Genomic DNA, 22,671 nt, shown 5'->3' on the forward strand with positions numbered 1-22,671 from the left:
GCTCTCTCTCCCTCTGGCTCAACACGTAGGGAGAACATCTTATCAGAGCTCTCTCTCTCTCTGGCTCAACACGTAGGGAGAACATCTTATCAGAGCTCTCTCTCTCTCTGGCTCAACACGTAGGGAGAACATCTTATCTGAGCTCTCTCTCCCTCTGGCTCAACATGTAGGGAGAACATCTTATCAGAGCTCTCTCTCTCTCTGGCTCAACATGTAGGGAGAACATCTTATCTGAGCTCTCTGGCTCAATATGTAGGGAGAACATCTTATCTGAGCTCCCTCCCTCTGGCTCAACATGTAGGGAGAACATCTTATCTGAGCTCTCTCTCTCTCTCTCTCTCTCTCTCTCTGGCTCAACACGTAGGGAGAACATCTTATCTGAGCTCTCTCTCTCTGGCTCAACATGTAGGGAGAACATCTTATCTGAGCTCTCTCTCCCTCTGGCTCAACACGTAGGGAGAAATATGGAGAGGGAGCGATGTAGAGAGGAGGTAGAGAGAAAGAGACTGTGTGTTTACATGTGTGCATGCGTGTGTTTGTCTGTGTCTCTGTGTCTGTGAGAGAGAAAAAGAGAGACAGAGCGAGAGTGAGAGAGTGAGCTGAACGAGTCAAATGGATAAATGTCAGTCAGTGCTTCCTCAGCTCGCAGCGTGCTCTCCCTCCCCAAATGCCATGTGTAAGTCACACATCCAGGGCCGTCAGCCAGCCTCCCAGAACACTGTAATAAGATTACGGCTCTGCTGCATGCCACCATGTGAGTGTATGTGTGTAAGGTAACTCAGTATAAACTAGACTGACACAAATCTGAGCTCGATGAGCTCCGGACTGGGGACCGTCGGCGAAAGCTCCGGACTGGGGACCGTCGCCGGAGGCTCCGGACTGGGGACCATTGCCGGAGGCTCTGGACTGGGGACACGCTCTTCAGGGCAAGTGCGAGGAGCAGGCACAGGACGTACCGGACTGGGAAGGTGCACTGGAGGCCTGATGCGTGGGGCCGGCACAGGTTGCACCGGACTGGTATCACGCTCCTCAGCACGCCCACGCTGCAGCACTCACATCGCCACCACCTCTCTCCGGAATCTTTCGAGTTCCTCCTTCGACTCCCTGACGGTCTCTGGCTCATTCCTCAGCTCCGCCGACCACCCCGTGTGCCCCCCCCAAAATAAAATTGGGCTGTCTTTTGGGCTGTCTTTGTGGCCGCGAACCCCGGCGTCGTCGCTGTCCTCCCTTCTCTCCCTGCGTCTGCTTCCACGGAAGGCTTTCGTGTCCTGCCAAGATTTCCTCCCAAGTCCAGGATATTTTCTCCTCGATTTCCTTGTAAGTCCAGGATGCCATCTCCTCCTGGGCACGCTGGTTGGTCCTGTTGTGGTGGGATCTTCTGTCACGGTTGTGTGGAGAGACGGACCAAGGCGCAGCGTGCTCTGAGTTCCACATATTTTATTTAGTGAAACTTACAAAACAAAAGGAGACACAAACAACGAACCGTGACATCAGCGGTGCTACATGCACTAACTCAAAACAAGATCCCACAAAACACAGTGGGGAAATGGCTGCCTAAATATGATCCCCAATCAGAGACAATGATAAACAGTTGCCTCTGATTGGGAACCATACCAGGCCAACATAGAAATAAAACACCTAGTCACCTAGTCACACCCCGACCTAACCAAAATAGAGAATAATAAGGCTCTCTATGGTCAGGGCGTGACATTCATGAGGTAGTCACCTGGAATGCATTCCAATTAACATTTCAATTGTGCCTTCTTAAAAGTTAATTTGTGGAATGTCTTTCCTTCTTAATGTGTTTGAACCAATCAGTTGTGTTGTGACAAGGTAGGGGGTATACAGAAGATAGCCCTATTTGGTAAAAGACAGAGTCCATATTATGGCAAGAGCAGCTCAAATAAGCAAAGAGAAATGACAGCATCATTACTTTAAGACATGAAGGTCAATCAATACGGAACATATCAAGAACTTTTAAAGTTTCTTCAAGTGCAGTCGCAAAAACCATCAAGCGCTATGATGAAACTGGCTCTCATGAGGACCGCCACAGGAAAGGAAGACCCAGAGTTACCTCTGCTACAGAGGATACGTTCATTAGAGTTATCAGCCTCAGAAATTACAGCCCAAATAGATGCTTCACAGAGTTCAAGTAACAGACACATCTCAACATGAACTGTTCAGAGGAGACTGTGTGAATCAGGCCTTCATGGTCGAATTGCTGCAAAGAAACCACTACTAAAGGACACCAATAAGAAGAAACGACTTGATTGGGCCAAGAAACATGAGCAATGGACATTAGACCGGTGGAAATGTGTCCTTTGGTCTGGAGTCCAAATTTGAGATTTTTTTGGTTCCAACCGCCGTGTCTTTGTGAGACGCAGTGTGGGTGAACGGATGATCTCCACATGTGTATTTCCCACCGTAAAGCACGGAGGAGGAGGTGTTATGGTGTGGGGGTGTATTGACGGTGACACTGTCTGTGATTTATTTAGAATTCAAGGCACACTTAACCAGCATGGCTACCACAGCATTCTGCAGCAATACGCCATCCCATCTGGTTTGCGCTTAGTGGGATTATCATTTATTTTTCAACAGGACAATGACCCAACACACCTCCAGGCTGTGTAAGGGCTATTTTACCAAGAAGGAGAGTGATGGATTGCTGCATCAGATGGCCTGGCCTCCACAATCATCCGACCTCAACCAAATTGAGATGGTTTGGGATGAGTTGGACCGCAGAGTGAAGGAAAAGCAGCCAACAAGTGCTCAGCACATGTGGGAACTCCTTCAAGACTGTTGGAAAAGCATTCCAGGTGAAACTGGTTGAGAGAATGTCAAGAGTGCAAAGCTGTCATCAAGGCAAACGGTAGCTAAAATATATTTTGATTTGTTTCACACTTTTTTGGTTACTACATGATTTCATATGTGTTATTTCATAGTTTTGATGTCTTCACTATTATTCTACAATGTAGAAAATAGTCAAAATAAAGAACACCCCCTGGATGAGTAGGTGTGTCCAAACATTTGACTGGTACTGTATGTTTGCATTACGGTGTCCATATTAGGACAGCCTCAGTCTCAGCAGGACTTTTAAGTAAGATGCCAACAATCTTGTCTACATAGACTTTAAGAAAATGTAGGGTCTGGGGGTGAAAGGTTGAGCTAATTCTCACGTGGGGAGTCTTCCTTCACATCCTCTTTCAGAAGAGGTCATAGTGACAAGCACCCCTAACATGCAATGGTAGTCTATTGTCAGACGAGAGTTAAGTTCCATTCACAAACTTTGAGGCGTATTCCAACAACATCATTGCACTGAAGGATACTGTTATATACACTATATCCTGTTTACCTCACATAATGGGCCTTGTGTAAATTGGTGGCCCCAAATGGGAAAGACACAAGGTATATCCTACATGTACTGCACAATGTTGGTTCCTTCAACAAACTCTCACAGTCTCACGTCACAATTAGACTTTCATCATTTTGAAGTTGTTCCAAACGCACAATTTTGAAGTGGTTAAGGTTAGACATGAACTCTGAATGGTTAAGGTCTGAGATAGGCTTAAAACTAAAATCTCAAAAACAAGTTTCTATCAATGGATTCGAACATGCAACCTTTTGCACTAGAGGGATGTTAGTCATTAACTCCAAACGGTTAATGTAAGGGTTAAGGTTTGGGACAGGCTTAAAACAAGTCTCAAAAATTACTTTTATCACTGGATTCAAACATTCAACTTTCTGTAACAGTAGCAGATGCTTACACCCCCATCCCCAACACCCAAACAAAACGAAACCTACTTAAAAGGTAACAGCGCTCACAATTGCCCCTAATGGCCTTTTTCCACGTCATTTCCGGACTTGGATGGATGTCGAATACTGACTTGTATCACGGGTGACCTGGTGCCTTCAAAGCTCCAAGGTCTGTGTTTGTCTTTCTAAATTCTTTGGTCTACTACTTTAGTCATACGTAGAGTATATGGTTAATGTGTAGGTCTATAACCGAATATAGCCTGGTTTCCCAGTCTATTCGAGGAGCACACGAAAACGACTAGATGTTGGTGCTCTAACTTATTTTAGTAGACAGTCCAAGATGAGCCGCTTACATGTCTATTTAGCTTCGGATAAATAGCTCACCTTTCAAACCTATATGGCTTGAGTGACAGGGAAGGAGAGCCTATTGAGATCCAATTATTTGCATATATGCTCCTCTTTACACACCTTAACCTGTCAAATCACCCCGTTGGCGGGATCGTCAAAGCAATTTACCTTATATGGCCACGCACGAAGTTGATTGACAGTATGTACACGCCCCTCCACTCGCTACTCTCCTCCCCGTTTGTCTTGCGATGCCTGTAGCCTACTACCATCCTGCCCGAACATTTTCCTACAGAAGCGGAGCGCTGGGGAAAAGCGTAGTGGGGATGAGCAAGGTTACTACCTGGCAATAGCCTACGGATACACATGGAGCCTCCATCATCTCTGCAAGTGTGCGTCTCTCACCAAGTCTAAACTAGTTCATTAGAGTCTCCAGCAAATAGTGAAACTACATATTTCCTTCTTTCGGATCTGTTTGTTTCTTTCTGTGCATTATTATATTTCCTGATAGGACTGGCATGAACGTGGATTTGGACATTTGATTAGACACAGCCGGATTCCTTTTTTTCGTGGAACAGTCTCCTTTCTGCGCTCCGCACACAGAGCATCATCATGGACGTTTTGGCGAATCACGGTATTTTTCAGGAACTCCAGCTCGTGCATGACACCGGCTACTTCTCTGCGATGCCTTCGCTGGAGGAGAACTGGCAGCAGGTGACTATAGAGTTTCAATCGTTAGCTATATCAATCGTTAACTGTAGCTATATTGCTGATGGTGGTTTGGCAAAGCCACCGAAGTGCGCTCGAATCACTGACATAGGTGTCAACTTTCCTCCAATCCCTTGCATCACAAGTTCAGAGAGAGAGAGGTACTATAGCCTAAATGTAAGAGTAACTTGTCAAATAGATGAGTCTATGAAAGGAAACCTGCGCTATTGCAATTAAATCTTCATACTAGGCAATTAAATCTGCACCGATGTATTGTTACGCTATTGTTAAGAATATGACCCTGTGTGATTAACTTGAAGCATGTGGTCTAATATGAACAGTGTCGCAATGTTAACTCGTACCAAGTATGATTGTGTTATGATATTAGATCATACCAGCGGAGTGCTGTTCTGTGTTGAGCCGAGCGCAGGTTGTTATTCGCTGCCGTTAATGTATCCTTCACCGGTGCGCATGGTCTCAGCTGTCAAAAGCAATTAGGGAAAAGCAGTCATAATTTCGACAGGGAAGATGTAGATCTCTGAATAATAAAAACTGTGCTTTGTACATAAATAATACATCTGCTTCCGTCGGATTACTTGTTTTGAAACCCTCGGCGGCATGAGGCGAGGAGGTTCCCCATTCAAATGCATAATGTATTAACGCAGATGTATAGGGTTGCCGTTCGAGATAAGCAAGTGGTCTTTTTACAAGATGCTGTGGAAATGGGGAATAGTAAGAGGGGGATTATAATGAGGGAATGATATGGTCCAGGAGTCAAGCCTCGGGGTTTCCGAGTCACATTGTGTCATAGAGCCTGTGCTAATAAAAACTGTCGTGAAATGTAACGCCGGGGGACACATGGTGAAACCAACGTACTGCTCTACTCTCCGTAGGACTGCAGGCGTTATTCAACTCTGGTCTGGTGGGAAGTAAACTGTTTCACTTACTATGCAAGCAAGACAACATTTACACGTTCAGTTTTCTCTATATGCATAAAGTCTCGATGTTTCTTGTTTTACGCGGTGCGTGTAAAGGCATTTAAAGAACCACGCGGTTGCCATGCGGCATGCCATCCACCTGCACTGATGGAAGCGGTTTGGGATGATCATTTTCGCCACCAGCATCGCTGGGCTGCAGGCAACAGCAGTGCATGGTAATTTGGTGCGGGCTACTTGTGCCAGTAGAGTTCTTGTGTGTAAAGGAAGGCTAGTGGTCAGTCAGTGGTCCATGACCATGGCTCTACCCTCTCTAGTCACCTTCTTAATTGGCTTCCCGCTGTCAGCCACTCAAACATCCAGACTAACTCAAGATCACTGTCCAGTCACACACCAGATATTACTGCAGTCAGTTGAAAGACTATGTAACCATTGATAAATGTCATATTACTGTATTACTGACATGGCTCTGCCCTGGCCTGGAGAATAAAACCTCATCAATCTGGTAGAATACTAGCCTGGAGAATAAAACCTCTCATCAATCTGGTAGAATACTAGCCTGGAGAATAAAACCTCTCATCAATATGGTAGAATCCTGGCCTGGAGAATAAAACCTCTCATCAATATGGTAGAATCCTGGCCTGGAGAATAAAACCTCTCATCAATCTGGTAGAATACTAGCCTGGAGAATAAAACCTCTCATCAATATGGTAGAATCCTGGCCTGGAGAATAAAACCTCTCATCAATCTGGTAGAATACTAGCCTGGAGAATAAAACCTCATCAATCTGGTAGAATACTAGCCTGGAGAATAAAACCTCTCATCAATCTGGTAGAATCCTGGCCTGGAGAATAAAACCTCTCATCAATCTGGTAGAATCCTGGCCTGGAGAATAAAATCTCTCATCAATCTGGTAGAATACTAGCCTGGAGAATAAAACCTCTCATCAATCTGGTAGAATACTAGCCTGGAGAATAAAACCTCATCAATCTGGTAGAATCCTGGCCTGGAGAATAAAACCTCTCATCAATCTGGTAGAATACTAGCCTGGAGAATAAAACCTCTCATCAATATGGTAGAATCCTGGCCTGGAGAATAAAACCTCATCAATCTGGTAGAATACTAGCCTGGAGAATAAAACCTCTCATCAATCTGGTAGAATACTAGCCTGGAGAATAAAACCTCTCATCAATATGGTAGAATCCTGGCCTGGAGAATAAAACCTCTCATCAATCTGGTAGAATCCTGGCCTAGGGGAATAAAACCTTTCAACAATCTGGTAGAATTAATGGCAAATCCAGGCTGACATAGGCCTAGTGCAGTTTCAAGATGTTGTACTCTAGAGACACAGCCTATTGTACTTACAATATATATGCTAGCAATATTTCCTAGATGTTTGTGTGAGTGAATGAAAAATGTCTCAAGGTCTCGAGTTGACATCCCCAGACCAGATAAGTCATTATAACAGACCTGTTTACTTGACGGCAGCCACTCAGGGACATGCGACTGGCATTGTCCACCTCCATGGAGAAATATTGCCTGTATAAAACACATAAAACTCTGTCTGACACATGGAACAATGTTGTCTTAATGCTGTGGCCCACAGTAGAGATGTGATGCTTTAAGTGATGCTGTGATAGAACGTTGGTTTTAAAGGGCACCGCATGTTAGTCACCACTGTCATTGTCGTGGTGTTCCCTCCTCCCTGTCTACAGGGCATCAATCAGATGGTTATGGCATCAGCTGCTAGGCCTACACGAGGTGAGACTGCCCGACCATAGAACATGAATAGGATGCACAATACAATAAACAGATTCAGCACCCAACCATAACCCGAGTAGGAGCACATTGCCTATTTTGTCACATGACTGACAGACCAGCTGCCCTGATAGAATTTGCAGAGTGTTTTGTTATTCCCTGTATACCCAGTTGGTAGATGTAGAATTATCACTGGCCACATCACATGGACCCCCCATGGCTACACTGTAATACTACAGCCACAACACAAGGGCTGGCTGACATTGACCTACAGACACAGTCTGTCTGTCCTCCAACACACTCACTCTGTCCTTCAGGGTTCACTCACAGTAAGGGATGTCTAGTCAGTACTCAGGCAACATGGCTGAATATCACTCTACCATATCAGAGATGTGGTTGGTTTCTAAATGGAGGGAAAGGGATATAGCGTGTGTGTGTGTGTGTGTGTGTGTGTGTGTGTGTGTGTGTGTGTGTGTGTGTGTGTGTGTGTGTGGAGATCTCCAGCAACCTGGCAGGCAGCAGTGGTGGTTGATGATAAAGAGGGGAGGGAGAGCGAGAGCAAGAGGAGAGGGAGCGCGAGGAGATGAGGAGAGGGCAGGAGAATAAAGCAGAGGGAAAAGGGGAGGGAGGGGAGGAGAGGAGAAACGAGAAGAGAACAGGAAAGGAGAGGAGAGGATGGAAAAAGAGTGGAGAGAATAGGAGGAGAGAGTAGAAGAAAGAGGAGTGAGGATAGGAGAAGAAAGCAGAGGGGAGAAACGAGAGGAGAAACGAGAAGAGAACAGAACAGGAAAGGAAAGGAGAGGAGAGAGTAGAAGAAAGAGGAGTGAGGATAGGAGGAGAGGGCAGGAGGAGAGGGGAGAAACGAGAGGAGAAACGAGAAGAGAACAGAACAGGAAAGGAAAGGAAAGGAGAGGAGAGAGTAGAAGAAAGAGGAGTGAGGATAGGAGGAGAGGGCAGGAGGAGAGGGGAGAAACGAGAGGAGAAACGAGAAGAGAACAGAACAGGATAGGAGAGAGAGTAGAAGCAAGGAGAGAGAGTAGAAGCAAGGAGAGAGAGTAGAAGCAAGGAGAGGAGAGAAAAAACGAGAAGAGGAAAGGAGAGGAGAGAAAAAACGAGAAGAGGAGAGGAGAGAAGACAAGAGGGGAGGAGAGGACTGGAGAGTATAGGAGGAGAGGGAGTACAGGTAAGAAGGAGAAAGGAGAGGAGGATAGGAGAGAGAGTAGGAGCAAGGAGAGGAGGAGAAAGAGTAGAGGCAAGAAGAGGATGGGAGAGGAGAGGTGGAAAGGAGAGAAGAGAGAGGAGGACAGTGAGATAGAGGAGTGAAGTGCCAAGCATGCACATTTGCTACTGCAGGGTTTCACATTTCACAGTCCACTGGGCCAAGCCTGCAGGAGCAGATAGATGGATAGATAGAAAGATGTAGAGATATAGAGAGTCAAAGAAAAGCATGGAGCTGGACTGACTGACCGGCTTTCCCTTTGACTGACCAGGGAATCTGCCCCGGAGTATCTCTAGTGTTAACCTGACCGTGTGTGTGTGTGTGTGTGTGTGTGTGTGTGTGTGTGTGTGTGTGTGTGTGTGTGTGGTAATCCTCAGTAGGGCCCCAGCTGCTTTCTCACACAGCATGCAGACTGGAGGAGAGCACTTAAACTCTCCCTCTCTCCTTCCCTCCCTCTCTCCTTCCCTTTCTCCCTCCTTCCCACCTCCTTAGCTCGTTCATATGAAATGAAGAATGAACTCCCAATGGGATTGCCAGACGGCAACACTCTGGTTAGTGTGTAAGAGGACGTGTGTATACGCACACGCACACACACACACACACACACACATACACAAAAACACACACACACACATGTGTGAGGACATGACCTCTGAGACTGCTGTGTTTCTGATAAGCTCCAGTGGGTTGTGAGTGCATGTTCTGTATGGGAGATACAGGATATATCTAGCTTATTCTTTTTCTGTCTTCACCACCAAGCCTGCAGTCTTCTCTAGCTTATTCTATTTCTGTCTTCACCACCAAGCCAGCAGTCCTCTCTAGCTTATTTTATTTCTGTCTTCACCACCAAGCCAACAGTCCTCTCTAGCTTATTCTATTTCTGCCTTCACCACCAAGCCAGCAGTCTTCTCTAGCTTATTCTATTTCTGTCTTCACCACCAAGCCAGCAGTCCTCTCTAGCTTATTCTATTTCTGTCTTCACCACCAAGCCAGCAGTCCTCTCTAGCTTATTCTATTTCTGTCTTCACCACCAAGCCAGCAGTCTTCTCTAGCTTATTCTATTTCTGTCTTCACCACCAAGCCAGCAGTCCTCTCTAGTTTATTCTATTTCTGTCTTCACCACCAAGCCAGCAGTCCTCTCTAGCTTATTCTATTTCTGTCTTCACCACCAAGCCTGCAGTCCTCTCTAGCTTTTTCTATTTCTGTCTTCACCACCAAGCCTTCAGTCCTCTCTAGCTTATTCTATTTCTGTCTTCACCACCAAGCCAGCAGTCCTCTCTAGCTTATTCTATTTCTGTCTTCACCACCAAGCCTGCAGTCCTCTCTAGCTTATTCTATTTCTGTCTTCACCACCAAGCCTGCAGTCCTCTCTAACTTATTCTATGTCTGTCTTCACCACCAAGCCTGCAGTCCTCTCTAACTTATTCTATATCTGTCTTCACCACCAAGCCTGCAGTCCTCTCTAACTTATTCTATATCTGTCTTCACCACCAAGCCTGCAGTCCTCTCTAACTTATTCTATATCTGTCTTCACCACCAAGCCTGCAGTCCTCTCTAGCTTATTCTATGTCTGTCTTCACCACCAAGCCTGCAGTCCTCTCTAACTTATTCTATATCTGTCTTCACCACCAAGCCTGCAGTCCTCTCTAGCTTATTCTATGTCTGTCTTCACCACCAAGCCTGCAGTCCTCTCTAGCTTATTCTATATCTGTCTTCACCACCAAGCCTGCAGTCCTCTCTAGCTTATTCTATGTCTGTCTTCACCACCAAGCCTGCAGTCCTCTCTAGCTTATTCTATGTCTGTCTTCACCACCAAGCCAGCAGTCCTCTCTAACTTATTCTATATCTGTCTTCACCACCAAGCCTGCAGTCCTCTCTAGCTTATTCTATTTCTGTCTTCACCACCAAGCCTGCAGTCCTCTCTAACTTATTCTATATCTGTCTTCACCACCAAGCCTGCAGTCCTCTCTAACTTATTCTATGTCTGTCTTCACCACCAAGCCTGCAGTCCTCTCTAGCTTATTCTATGTCTGTCTTCACCACCAAGCCTGCAGTCCTCTCTAGCTTATTCTATTTCTGTCTTCACCACCAAGCCTGCAGTCCTCTCTAGCTTATTCTATTTCTGTCTTCACCACCAAGCCTGCAGTCCTCTCTAGCTTATTCTATGTCTGTCTTCACCACCAAGCCTGCAGTCCTCTCTAACTTATTCTATATCTGTCTTCACCACCAAGCCTGCAGTCCTCTCTAGCTTATTCTATGTCTGTCTTCACCACCAAGCCTGCAGTCCTCTCTAGCTTATTCTATATCTGTCTTCACCACCAAGCCTGCAGTCCTCTCTAGCTTATTCTATGTCTGTCTTCACCACCAAGCCTGCAGTCCTCTCTAGCTTATTCTATGTCTGTCTTCACCACCAAGCCAGCAGTCCTCTCTAACTTATTCTATATCTGTCTTCACCACCAAGCCTGCAGTCCTCTCTAGCTTATTCTATTTCTGTCTTCACCACCAAGCCTGCAGTCCTCTCTAACTTATTCTATATCTGTCTTCACCACCAAGCCTGCAGTCCTCTCTAGCTTATTCTATTTCTGTCTTCACCACCAAGCCTGCAGTCCTCTCTAGCTTATTCTATTTCTGTCTTCACCACCAAGCCTGCAGTCCTCTCTAGAAGGGCCATGTTTCCTCGCGGATTCTGTTCTGATGCTGATAGGTTACTGGTATAGGAGCAGTCTTCAATTCAGCCATTCACTTATGGAAGCATTCATTCTATTCAATTATAGTATTTTTCCATACATTCTTCATTAATTTCCCCATTCGTAGTGAGAAAACCCTGAAATATTGTCAGACGTGCAGTAACTTGTATGATAAATCACTATCGTCATCTGATATGATCCAGATCTCTACATTTCAAAGTAATGAAGCAACGTAATACCAATTCTATCAAACCATCTCAAAGGAATCGTCAAGAAGAAAAAGTTTGGTGAGCAAAGCTTTGTTCCAATCACAGGAATCCAATAGATAATCATCATGTGGATGGAGAGAGGATGGAGAGGACAGAGATTGTCCTGAGCTAACTTCACTCATGACACACGGTTTATGAAAGGGAGCTTCATGTGGTTGAGCGCCATTTCTCAGGAGGGCGTTACACAGTACTCAGGAGCCACTATCTTATGACTGAGCGGCCATTTCTTAGAAAACAGGAGGACAGAATTCAAGAGGAAATAGGCTTAAGGGGCCTGGAGCAGAGTAAAAAAAGAATTTCCATCTCAGATGGACTAATGAAGTTCTATTCTATCTGCTGTAGCTAAGTCTAATACAGTTATATTCTATTTGCTGTAGCTAAGTCTAATAAAGTTATATTCTGTTCTATTTGCTGTTTCTAACTCTTGTATCGTCGTCAGACCATACACTGGCATGACAATGAATTGACAGAGAGGAGCTGGCTAAACCTAACACAGACTGGACCACCAGGCTAATCTAATGTATCTAAACCTAACACAGACTGGACCACCAGGCTAATATAATGTATATAAACCTAACACAGACTGGACCACCAGGCTAATCTAATGTATATAAACTAACACAGACTGGACCACCAGGCTAATATAATGTATATAAACTAACACAGACTGGACCACCAGGCTAATCTAATGTATATAAACCTAACACAGACTGGACCACCAGGCTAATCTAATGTATCTAAATCTAACACAGACTGGATCACCAGGCTAATCTAATGTATATAAACTAACACAGACTGGATCACCAGGCTAATCTAATGTATCTAAATCTACACAGCTACATTAGATTAGCCTGGTGATCCAGTCTAACACAGACTGGAACACCAGGCTAATATAATGTATAGAAACTAACACAGACTGGAACACCAGGCTAATATAATGTATAGAAACTAACACAGACTGGACCACCAGGCTAATATAATGTATAGAAACTAACACAGACTGGACCACCAGGCTAATATAATGTATAGAAACTAACACAGACTGGACCACCAGGCTAATCTAATGTATAGAAACTAACACAGACTGGACCACCAGGCTAATCTAACGTATCTAACATTGAACAATAGAGTTCAGAGTGCAATTCAGACCAGATACAATGACTGACAGCAAGAAGATTCTTAATGAGATTCCTATTGCACTGTCAGGGAGAAAATTGATATGCATACAAACATTTTAGAAGACTGTTGCTAAAAGCAAGCCCTCATTATTCAACGGGCATTCAAGCACTCCACTGTGAATAATTTCATAATCATCATTTTGTGTGTGTGTGTGTGTGCGAGCTTGTGTGTGTGTGTGTGTGTGTGTGTGTGTGTCTGCCTGTCACCCTTTGACCTCAGAACACATCTTTTAAGTGATCGGACCACAATGCACTCTGCCTGCTCCTCCAAGAGGTGAGCTCGTCATTCAACAAGCGAGAAGATGATTGCGAGTGATGGGTGGGTGATGCATTGAAAAGGAGGCGACGGAGAGCTGGAGTGTTGATGAAGTAAAGAAGAGGATGGAGGGAGGAGACGATGCATTCATTTGTCTGGCTCGTCTCGTTCGGAGGAGTGACTGTCACGTCAGTAGCACCCGCTTGGAGAGACGATGAGAGGAGAGGGGGGAAGAGGGGATGAGGAGGAGGAGAAAAGGGGAGGGAAAGCACATCTTTATGTATGGGTTCTGTCATCTCCGCGCTGGACGAGCACGTCGAGCATATCTGGCAACCCTGCCCTGGGGGGATTTGATTAACAGTGAGGAGAGGGAGCCAGTCATTTATTCTCACACCAGACTCACACATGGCCAGGCAATGACTTTCACATCATTTGAGTGGAGATGGGAAGCTGTTACAGTGCTTTAGAGTGATCCGACATGCCTCGTCGCAATTCATCCTGGCATTGCAACCAGAGAGAGTGAGAGAGAGAGGGCTCAGACATTTCCGACATGTCCTTCAAATTTGGCATTTTGGCAATTCTTCTATCCTCTCTCGGTCTCGGCCTGTCTTCCTGCCTGCCTGCCTGTCTTCCTGCCTGCCTGTTTGTCTGCCTGTCTGACTGCCTGTCTCTGATTCGTTCTCTCTCCCTGTCTCTCTCTCACACACTCAGCATCGGTGAGGAACTGGAAGACTGAGAAGGTTCACCGTTGTTGTTATCTAAGACCATGGAGTTTTGTTCCAACTGAACACAGTGTACCAAGGATACATGGTACTTGACTTGTCTGCCCTATTCCTCTATAACCTTTTACCCCAGACAAACGTCAATGGAAGGTGTCCAAACATGCCAAATCAATGATCAACCGCTGTTGACAACCAAACACAAAATCAACCTCAGATCTCTCCAGTCTAGCAACACCTGTTGCTAAGCAGCCGGCACCGAGCACCAGGCAGGCTTCGGATCATTTGTTTGTTTAGTCTGCAACGATAATCCCACCTACCCATGGAACATCGAGGTCTAGAGAAGGGAGATGTCAAATCTGTTTTCTCCATCCTCGTTTATTCCGTTCCTCACCTTTCTGGTAAAGTGGATTGGAGGAGAGGATCCCAGGACCCTGCCCTCTAATCTCCTCCTCCTATGCTCTTTGAGAGAGAGGAGAGGAATGGAGGAAACAAGGATGGAGGAAGCAAGGGTTGACATCTAGTAACAGCCAAAGAGTCCTTTACTGGGACATGGAAGGAGAGAGTTAAACAGTAGTGCACTTTAGATCAGAAGTAGTGCACAATATATGAAAAAGGATGCCCTTTCAGATGCACCCAGAAACAGAATGGGGAAGCCTTACAGACAGGAACGTAGTGCAGGATAAACGTCTGTGGCTTAGGCACGGTTCAGCCTCTGTCATATTGGTAGTTACCCATGGATGACGGTGAGGGAGATTGGGCTATAGAGTTACCCATGGATGACAGTGAGGGAGATGGGATATAGAGTTAGCATGGATGAGGGAGATTGGGATATAGAGTTACCCATGGATGAGGGAGATTGGGATATAGAGTTACCCATGGATGAGGGAGATTGGGATATAGAGTTACCCATGGATGATCGGTGAGGGAGATTGGGATATAGAGTTACCCATGGATGAGGGAGATTGGGATATAGAGTTACCCGTGGATGACGGTGAGGGAGATTGGGATATAGAGTTACCCATGGATGACGGTGAGGGAGATTGGGATATAGAGTTACCCATGGATGAGGGAGATTGGGATATAGAGTTACCCGTGGATGATGGTGAGGGAGATTGGGATATAGAGTTACCCATGGATGACGGTGAGGGAGATTGGGATATAGAGTTACCCATGGATGACGGTGAGGGAGATTGGGATATAGAGTTACCCATGGATGACGGTGAGGGAGATTGGGATATAGAGTTACCCATGGATGAGGGAGATTGGGATATAGAGTTACCCTGGATGATGTGAGGGAGATTGGGATATAGAGTTACCCATGGATGACGGTGAGGGAGATTGGGATATAGAGTTACCCATGGATGACGGTGAGGGAGATTGGGATATAGAGTTACCCATGGATGATGGTGAGGGAGATTGGGATATAGAGTTACCCATGGATGATCGGTGAGGGAGATTGGGATATAGAGTTACCCATGGATGATGGTGAGGGAGATTGGGATATAGAGTTACCCATGGATGATGGTGAGGGAGATTGGGATATAGAGTTACCCATGGATGATGGTGAGGGAGATTGGGATATAGAGTTACCCATGGATGATGGTGAGGGAGATTGGGATATAGAGTTACCCATGGATGATGGTGAGGGAGATTGGGATATACAGTGAGGGAAAAAAGTATTTGATCCCCTGATGATTTTGAACGTTTGCCCACTGACAAAGAAATGATCAGTCTATAATTTTAATGGTAGGTTTATTTGAACAGTGAGAGACAGAATAACAACAAAAAAATCCAGAAAAACGCATGTCAAAAATGTTATAAATTGATTTGCATTTTAATGAGGGAAATAAGTATTTGACCCCTCTGCAAAACATGACTTAGTACTTGGTGGCAAAACCCTTGTTGGCAATCAGAGGTCAGACGTTTCTTGTAGTTGGCCACCAGGTTTGCACACATCTCAGTAGGGATTTTGTCCCACTCCTCTTTGCAGATCTTCTCCAAGTCATTAAGGTTTCGAGGCTGACGTTTGGCAACTCGAACCTTCAACTCCCTCCACAGATTTTCTATGGGATTAAGGTCTAGAGACTGGCTAGGCCACTCCAGGACCTTAATGTGCTTCTTCTTGAGCCAATCCTTTGTTGCCTTGGCCGTGTGTTTTGGGTCATTGTCATGCTGGAATACCCATCCACGACCCATTTTCAATGCCCTGGCTGAGGGAAGGAGGTTCTCACCCAAGATTTGACGGTACATGGCCCTGTCCATCGTCCCTTTGATGCGGTGAAGTTGTCCTGTCCCCTTAGCAGAAAAACACCCCCAAAGCATAATGTTTCCACCTCCATGTTTAACGGTGGGGATGGTATTCTTGGGGTCATAGGCAGCATTCCTCCTCCAAACACGCGAGTTGAGTTGATGCCAAAGAGCTCCATTTTGGTCTCATCTGACCACAACACTTTCACCCAGTTGTCCTCTGAATCATTCAGATGTTCATTGGCAAACTTCAGACGGGCATGTATATGTGCTTTCTTGAGCAGGGGGACCTTGCGGGCGCTGCAGGATTTCAGTCCTTCACGGCATAGTGTGTTACCAATTGTTTTCTTGGTGACTATGGTCCCAGCTGCCTTGAGATCATTGACAAGATCCTCCCGTGTAGTTCTGGGCTGATTCTTCACCGTTCTCATGATCATTGCAACTCCACGAGGTGAGATCTTGCATGGAGCCCCAGGCCGAGGGAGAGTGACAGTTCTTTTGTGTTTCTTCCATTTGCGAATAATCGCACCAACTGTTGTCACCTTCTCACCAAGCTGCTTGGCGATGGTCTTGTAGCCCATTCCAGCCTTGTGTAGGTCTACAATCTTGTCCCTGACATCCTTGGAGAGCTCTTTGGTCTTGGCCATGGTGGAGAGTTTGTAATCTGATTTATTGATTGCTTCTGTGGACAGGTGTCTTTTATACAGGTAACAAGCTGAGATTAGGAGCACTCCCTTTAAGAGTGTGCTCCTAATCTCAGCTCGTTACCTGTATAAAAGACACCTGGGAGCCAGAAATCTTTCTGATTGAGAGGGGGTCAAATACTTATTTCCCTCATTAAAATGCAAATCAATTTATAACATTTTTGACATGCGTTTTTCTGGATTTTTTTGTTGTTATTCTGTCTCTCACTGTTCAAATAAACCTACCATTAAAATTATAGACTGATCATTTCTTTGTCAGTGGGCAAACGTACAAAATCATCAGGGGATCAAATACTTTTTTCCCTCACTGTAGAGTTACCCATGGATGAGGGAGATTGGGATATAGAGTTACCCATGGATGACGGTGAGGGAGATTGGGATATAGAGTTACCCATGGATGACGGTGAGGTAGATTGGGATATAGAGTTACCCATGGATGACGGTGAGGTAGATTGGGATATAGAGTTACCCATGGATGACGGTGAGGGAGATTGGGATATAGAGTTACCCATGGATGAGGGAGATTGGGATATAGAGTTACCCGTGGATGATGGTGAGGGAGATTGGGATATAGTTACCCATGGATGATGGTGAGGGAGATTGGGATATAGAGTTACGCATGGATGAGGGAGATTGGGATATAGAGTTACCCATGGATGATGGTGAGGGAGATTGGGATATAGAGTTACCCATGGATGAGGGAGATTGGGATATAGAGTTACCCATGGATGAGGGAGATTGGGATATAGAGTTACCCATGGATGAGGGAGATTGGGATATAGAGTTACCCATGGATGATGGTGAGGGAGATTGAGATGAATGAGAGAGTGAGGGACTGACCACATGAGAGTGCAGTGATGGGAACATGGAGGCATGTGGTTAGATTCAGAATGTAAAGTGACCTTGGCTTCCTTTACTGTGTCTTCATAGATGGAAGGAGACACAGGGAGAGACAAGGACCATTGACCAAGTGTAAACACTGATGGTTGTGTTTGTTAATGTCACTCTCATCAATCACAGGCCTGAAGAGCCCCACGGTGACGACAGCAAGGACACACAGACATACGGCTCCCTAATAGGGACTGTCAGGGATGAAGAACCAACGCATATGGTTGTTTAGAGTAGAATATAACTTTATTGTCTATATGTTACAGTGAACAACAGAAATGTCTTCTGCTCCATTCTCAACCCCCCAACCTAGCATGGGGTGAAGTGGAGAGTTCCATTATGTTCATTAGAGAAGTGTGCCATTACGTTTTAGGGATGTTGTAACCCATCATGTGGTGTTCAGGGTAGTCTTGGCACGGAGAAGAGGTTTGTTGTAGGATGCTGAAGATGTGGTGGTTTTGAGTTGCCCAATAAGAGCTGTGTGTGTGTGTGTGTGTGTGTGTGTGTGTGTGTGTGTGTGTGTGTGGTGTGTGTGTGTGTGTGTGTGTGTGTAGGCCTGTGTCTTCAGCTCTGTGGCCCAATATGCAAACCCAGCGGTATTTCCATATGCTCTGAGTAATCATTTCCTCAGTTCCAACACGACCTGGCTGCTCTCCAGTCAGCCAGTGTGTGTCAGGACCTCGATGTAATGTCCCCCCTCCCTCCCTCTGCTGTCTCTCACTCAGAGCAATGCAGGCTGCTGGCTGGACCCGGCTACTGGACCCAGCTATCAGCTGTAGTGCATCAGCGGTGGTTAGGCTACGGTTATACTATAGACAGTAATGCCCAGGCTTTAGCTCAGAGGGCTAAGTTCAGACCTAGATTTGAACCCTGGTCAGTTACATTGTGGTTCACCAAACCACCTATGTTACAATAGCAGCTACAGGCTAACTCTGCTGGGATTGGAGGAGAGGAGGGTGGCTGGTTTTACAGAAACTAATGCTAGGCTGGTCTCTATTTAGTCTCCAGACTATCTTATCCCCCAGTGATTTGATGAATCCTGGGGCAAGTCATTGCTTCTTCTGACATCAGTGGCATGGTTTTGATCAGTACTGTTGGTCTGTCTCAATGCACTACCAGTATAGACCTATAGAAGGCCTATATTTGGCCAAAGAGGAAATCCTTCAAGCAGTTGATCCTATTTACTGTGATCTTGTGATACCAGTTCCTGTCCTGCAGCCATTTTAGAGCATATGTATGTCTATGATGTTCTGTCTCCCAGGCAATATACAATAGACTGTCTCCCCCACCTCTCCCTGGCCCACTACTGTACACTCTTGGCCTAGATAGGCCATAAACATTTTGGTTATAAAAAGGAGGGAATTAATTACCCAGTCAAACAAATGGCTTTGGTGTAACGTTGGACACCTCAGACAGTTCCAACAGGGGAGTTATTTGGGTCGCTAGCTATTTTAGTCCCGGTGATGTTGCCGGGAATACCTTAGGGAACGGACTGTGTTTTATAAGAGAGCCCATCAATCATTGTGTGTGTGTGTGTGTGTGTGTGTGTGTGTGTGTGTGTGTGTGTGTGTGTGTGTGTGTGTGTGTGTGTGTGTGTGTGTGTGTGTGTGTGTGTGTGTGAGCTATAGCAAGGCAGTGATCTGTGTACATTATTACCTGTATGCTTCTACATGCCCTACTGTATAATGATGTGTTCTTGTCGTAGCCTGCTGGGACCACTCTCTCTATGAGGTTTAGTGAAGCAGGTCCCAGGTGTCTGCTGGGACCACTCTCTCTATGAGGTTCAGTGGAGCAGGTCCCAGGTGTCTGCTGGGACCACTCTCTCTATGAGGTTCAGTGGTGCAGGTCCCAGGTGTCTGCTGGGACCACTCTCTCTATGAGGTTCAGTGGAGCAGGTCCCAGGTGTCTGCTGGGACCACTCTCTCTATGATGTTCAGTGGTGCAGGTCCCAGGTATCTGCTAGGACCACTCTCTCTATGAGGTTCAGTGGTGCAGGTCCCAGGTGTCTGCTGGGACCACTCTCTCTATGAGGTTCAGTGGAGCAGATCCCAGGTGTCTGCTGGAACCACTCTCTCTACGAGGTTCAGTGGAGCAGGTCCCAGTTGTCTGCTGGGACCACTCTCTCTATGAGGTTTAGTGAAGCAGGTCCCAGGTGTCTGCTGGGACCACTCTCTCTATGAGGTTCAGTGGTGCAGGTCCCAGGTGTCTGCTGGGACCACTCTCTCTATGAGGTTCAGTGGAGCAGGTCCCAGGTGTCTGCTGGGACCACTCTCTCTATGATGTTCAGTGGTGCAGGTCCCAGGTATCTGCTAGGACCACTCTCTCTATGAGGTTCAGTGGTGCAGGTCCCAGGTGTCTGCTGGGACCACTCTCTCTATGAGGTTCAGTGGAGCAGATCCCAGGTGTCTGCTGGAACCACTCTCTCTACGAGGTTCAGTGGAGCAGGTCCCAGTTGTCTGCTGGGACCACTCTCTCTATGAGGTTTAGTGAAGCAGGTCCCAGGTGTCTGCTGGGACCACTCTCTCTATGAGGTTCAGTGGAGCAGGTCCCAGGTGTCTGCTGGGACCACTCTCTCTATGAGGTTCAGTGGAGTAGGTCCCAAGTGCCTGCTGGGACCACTCTCTCTACGAGGTTCAGTGAAGCGGGTCCCAGGTGCCTGCTGGGACCACTCTCTCTATGAGGTTCAGTGGAGCAGGTCCCAGATGTCTGCTGGGACCACTCTCTCTACGAGGTTCAGTGAAGCGGGTCCCAGGTGCCTGCTGGGACCACTCTCTATGAGGTTCAGTGGAGCAGGTCCCAGGTGTCTGCTGGGACCACTCTCTCTAAGAGGTTCAGTGAAGCGGGTCCCATGTGTTCACTTAAATCACAACTAGTCTGAATGATTTAAGCCTGAACTGGTGCAAAACAGCCAAGGGACTGTGGGCTGGTGTTTTCCTTCTAAACAGTCCCCCATAGCTCCAACCAACCAGGCAACATCAAGCACACCTCTGCACACAGTCCATTGTGGGAAGCGTTCGTTCAAACATTCCCTCAAGCACATGTGACTGATCTCTGTGTGCAAAGTGAATGGCGCTCTCTCGGTTAAGAATATATTTGCTAAATAAACTAAAGTAAAAAGTAACACAATAAAATAACAATAACGAGGCTATTTACAGGGGGTTCCAGTACCGAGTCAATGTGCGGAGATACAGGTTAGTCGAGGTCATTTGTACATGTAGGTAAGGGTAAAGTGACTATGCAACCGGTCAGGACGGTGCAGCTGTAGAAAATGATCTTTATAATCTGGGGACCCATGACAAATATATTTTGTCTCCTGACAGGGAAAAGGTTTTGTTGTGCCCTCTTCACGACTGTCTTGGTGTGTTTGGACCATGATAGTTTGTCGGTGATGTGGACACCAAGGAGCTTGAAACTCTCGAACGGCTCCACTACAGCCCTGTCGATGTGAATGGGGGCCTGTTCGGCCCTTCTTTTCCTGTAGTCCACAATCAGCTCCTTTGTCTTGCTCATGTTGAGGGAGAGGTTGTTATCCTGGAACCACACTGCCAGGTCTCTGACCTTTTCCCTATAGGCTGTCTTATCGTTGTCGGCGATCAGGCCTACCACTGTTGGGTCGTCAGCAAACTTAATGATGGTGTTGGAGTCGTGCTTGGCCATGCAGTCATGGTTGAACAGGGAGTACAGGAGGGGACTAAGCACGCACCCCTGAGGGGCCCCTGTGTTGATGATCAGTGTTGCAGATGTGTTGTTGCCCTTATCAGATAAACTCTTCAGTCTCACCTTTCATACTACTATACTGCACTAATTTCCTTTTAAATGGAACCTGCCTGCCAAGCCTGAACCAATCAAATACGAGCTTACAAAACAGGCTTCCAGGCCTGAACCAATCAAATACAGGCTTACAAACAGGTTTCCAGGCCGGAGCCAATCAAACATAGGCTTATAAAATAGGCTTCCAAGCCTGAACCAATCAAATACAGGCTTACAAAACCGAGATCCAGTCTCTTGTTTATTATTATAGTGTCTGACTCGTACTATGCCCTGCGTCCATGTGACAGCTCACATGTGCACACACTAACTCACACACACAACACACACACAGAAGCAAAAATCTGGTTGTAGTGCTTCTATCTTCACTAAGAAGAGGCTCAGTTAATAAGAAGAGGCTCAGTTATTAAGAAGAGGCTCAGTTATTAAGAAGAGGCTCAGTTATTAAGAAGGGGCTCAGTTATTAAGAAGAGGCTCAGTTATTAAGAAGAGGCTCAGTTATTAAGAAGAGGCTCAGTTAATAAGAAGAGGCTCAGTTAATAAGAAGAGGCTCAGTTATTAAGAAGAGGCTCAGTTATTAAGAAGAGGCTCAGTTATTAAGAAGAGGCTCAGTTATTAAGAAGAGGCTCAGTTATTAAGAAGAGGCTCAGTTATAAAAACAGGTTTAGTTATAGGGAGGATATTGGGATTAAAGTGCTTGCACTCTGTTTCAGCGTTTCACTGAGGAGGCAAACTCTGGGCAGAGAGGGGTGAGCAGGTTCAAGCAGAGTTGCGTGCTTCCTTCCATGGCACAGTCCTCAATCAGCACAGAACACTAAACAGCCTTTTCTTCCATTCTATCTCTTGGAGGAGAGCCCACTGCAGTGGCAACAGAGGTATTTTGTTCAATATTTAAGCAGTTTGGCAAATCTGTGTTCCTGAGGTTTGTTTTAAAAGCGTTCCTGTGTGAATGAAGACAGGGGAGAACGACCCATTGTCTCCTTCTTCTGGCTTATACACCCACCCAGTTAAACCCGCGGGAGGTAAGTTGCGCTCACACACACACGTGTAAACAATTTTGACCTCATGAACTTTAACCTCGTCACCTGAGGTCCTAGCAGGGTGTGGTAACCTGCTTTTGAAAGATCCTGCCTTTTTCACTCTTGAACCTTAATTAACCTCATTGGAGGCATATCTCAATGCTGTAATCAGTGGTTGGTGGAGTTGACCCTCTTGACCCCTAGTTAACCTCAGT

The 22,671-nt window shown here is 46.1% G+C and overlaps 1 protein-coding gene across 1 annotated transcript in view; it reads left to right on the forward strand.

Annotated features, from left to right (window-relative positions):
• The first annotated feature begins 4,388 nt into the window (after window positions 1-4,388).
• Window positions 4,389-22,671, forward strand: part of LOC106574841 (Krueppel-like factor 7) — a 52,261-nt gene continuing 33,978 nt past the window's right edge. Inside the window, exon 1 of the mRNA XM_082963038.1 lies at window positions 4,389-4,812. Coding sequence (XP_082819164.1) covers window positions 4,711-4,812 — 102 coding nt within the window. The 5' untranslated portion in view covers window positions 4,389-4,710. The remainder of the gene's footprint in view (window positions 4,813-22,671) is intronic.

This window comes from Salmo salar, chromosome 16 (assembly GCF_965601325.2).
Source record: "Salmo salar chromosome 16, fSalSal1, whole genome shotgun sequence".
Classification (NCBI taxonomy): Eukaryota; Metazoa; Chordata; class Actinopteri; order Salmoniformes; family Salmonidae; genus Salmo; species Salmo salar.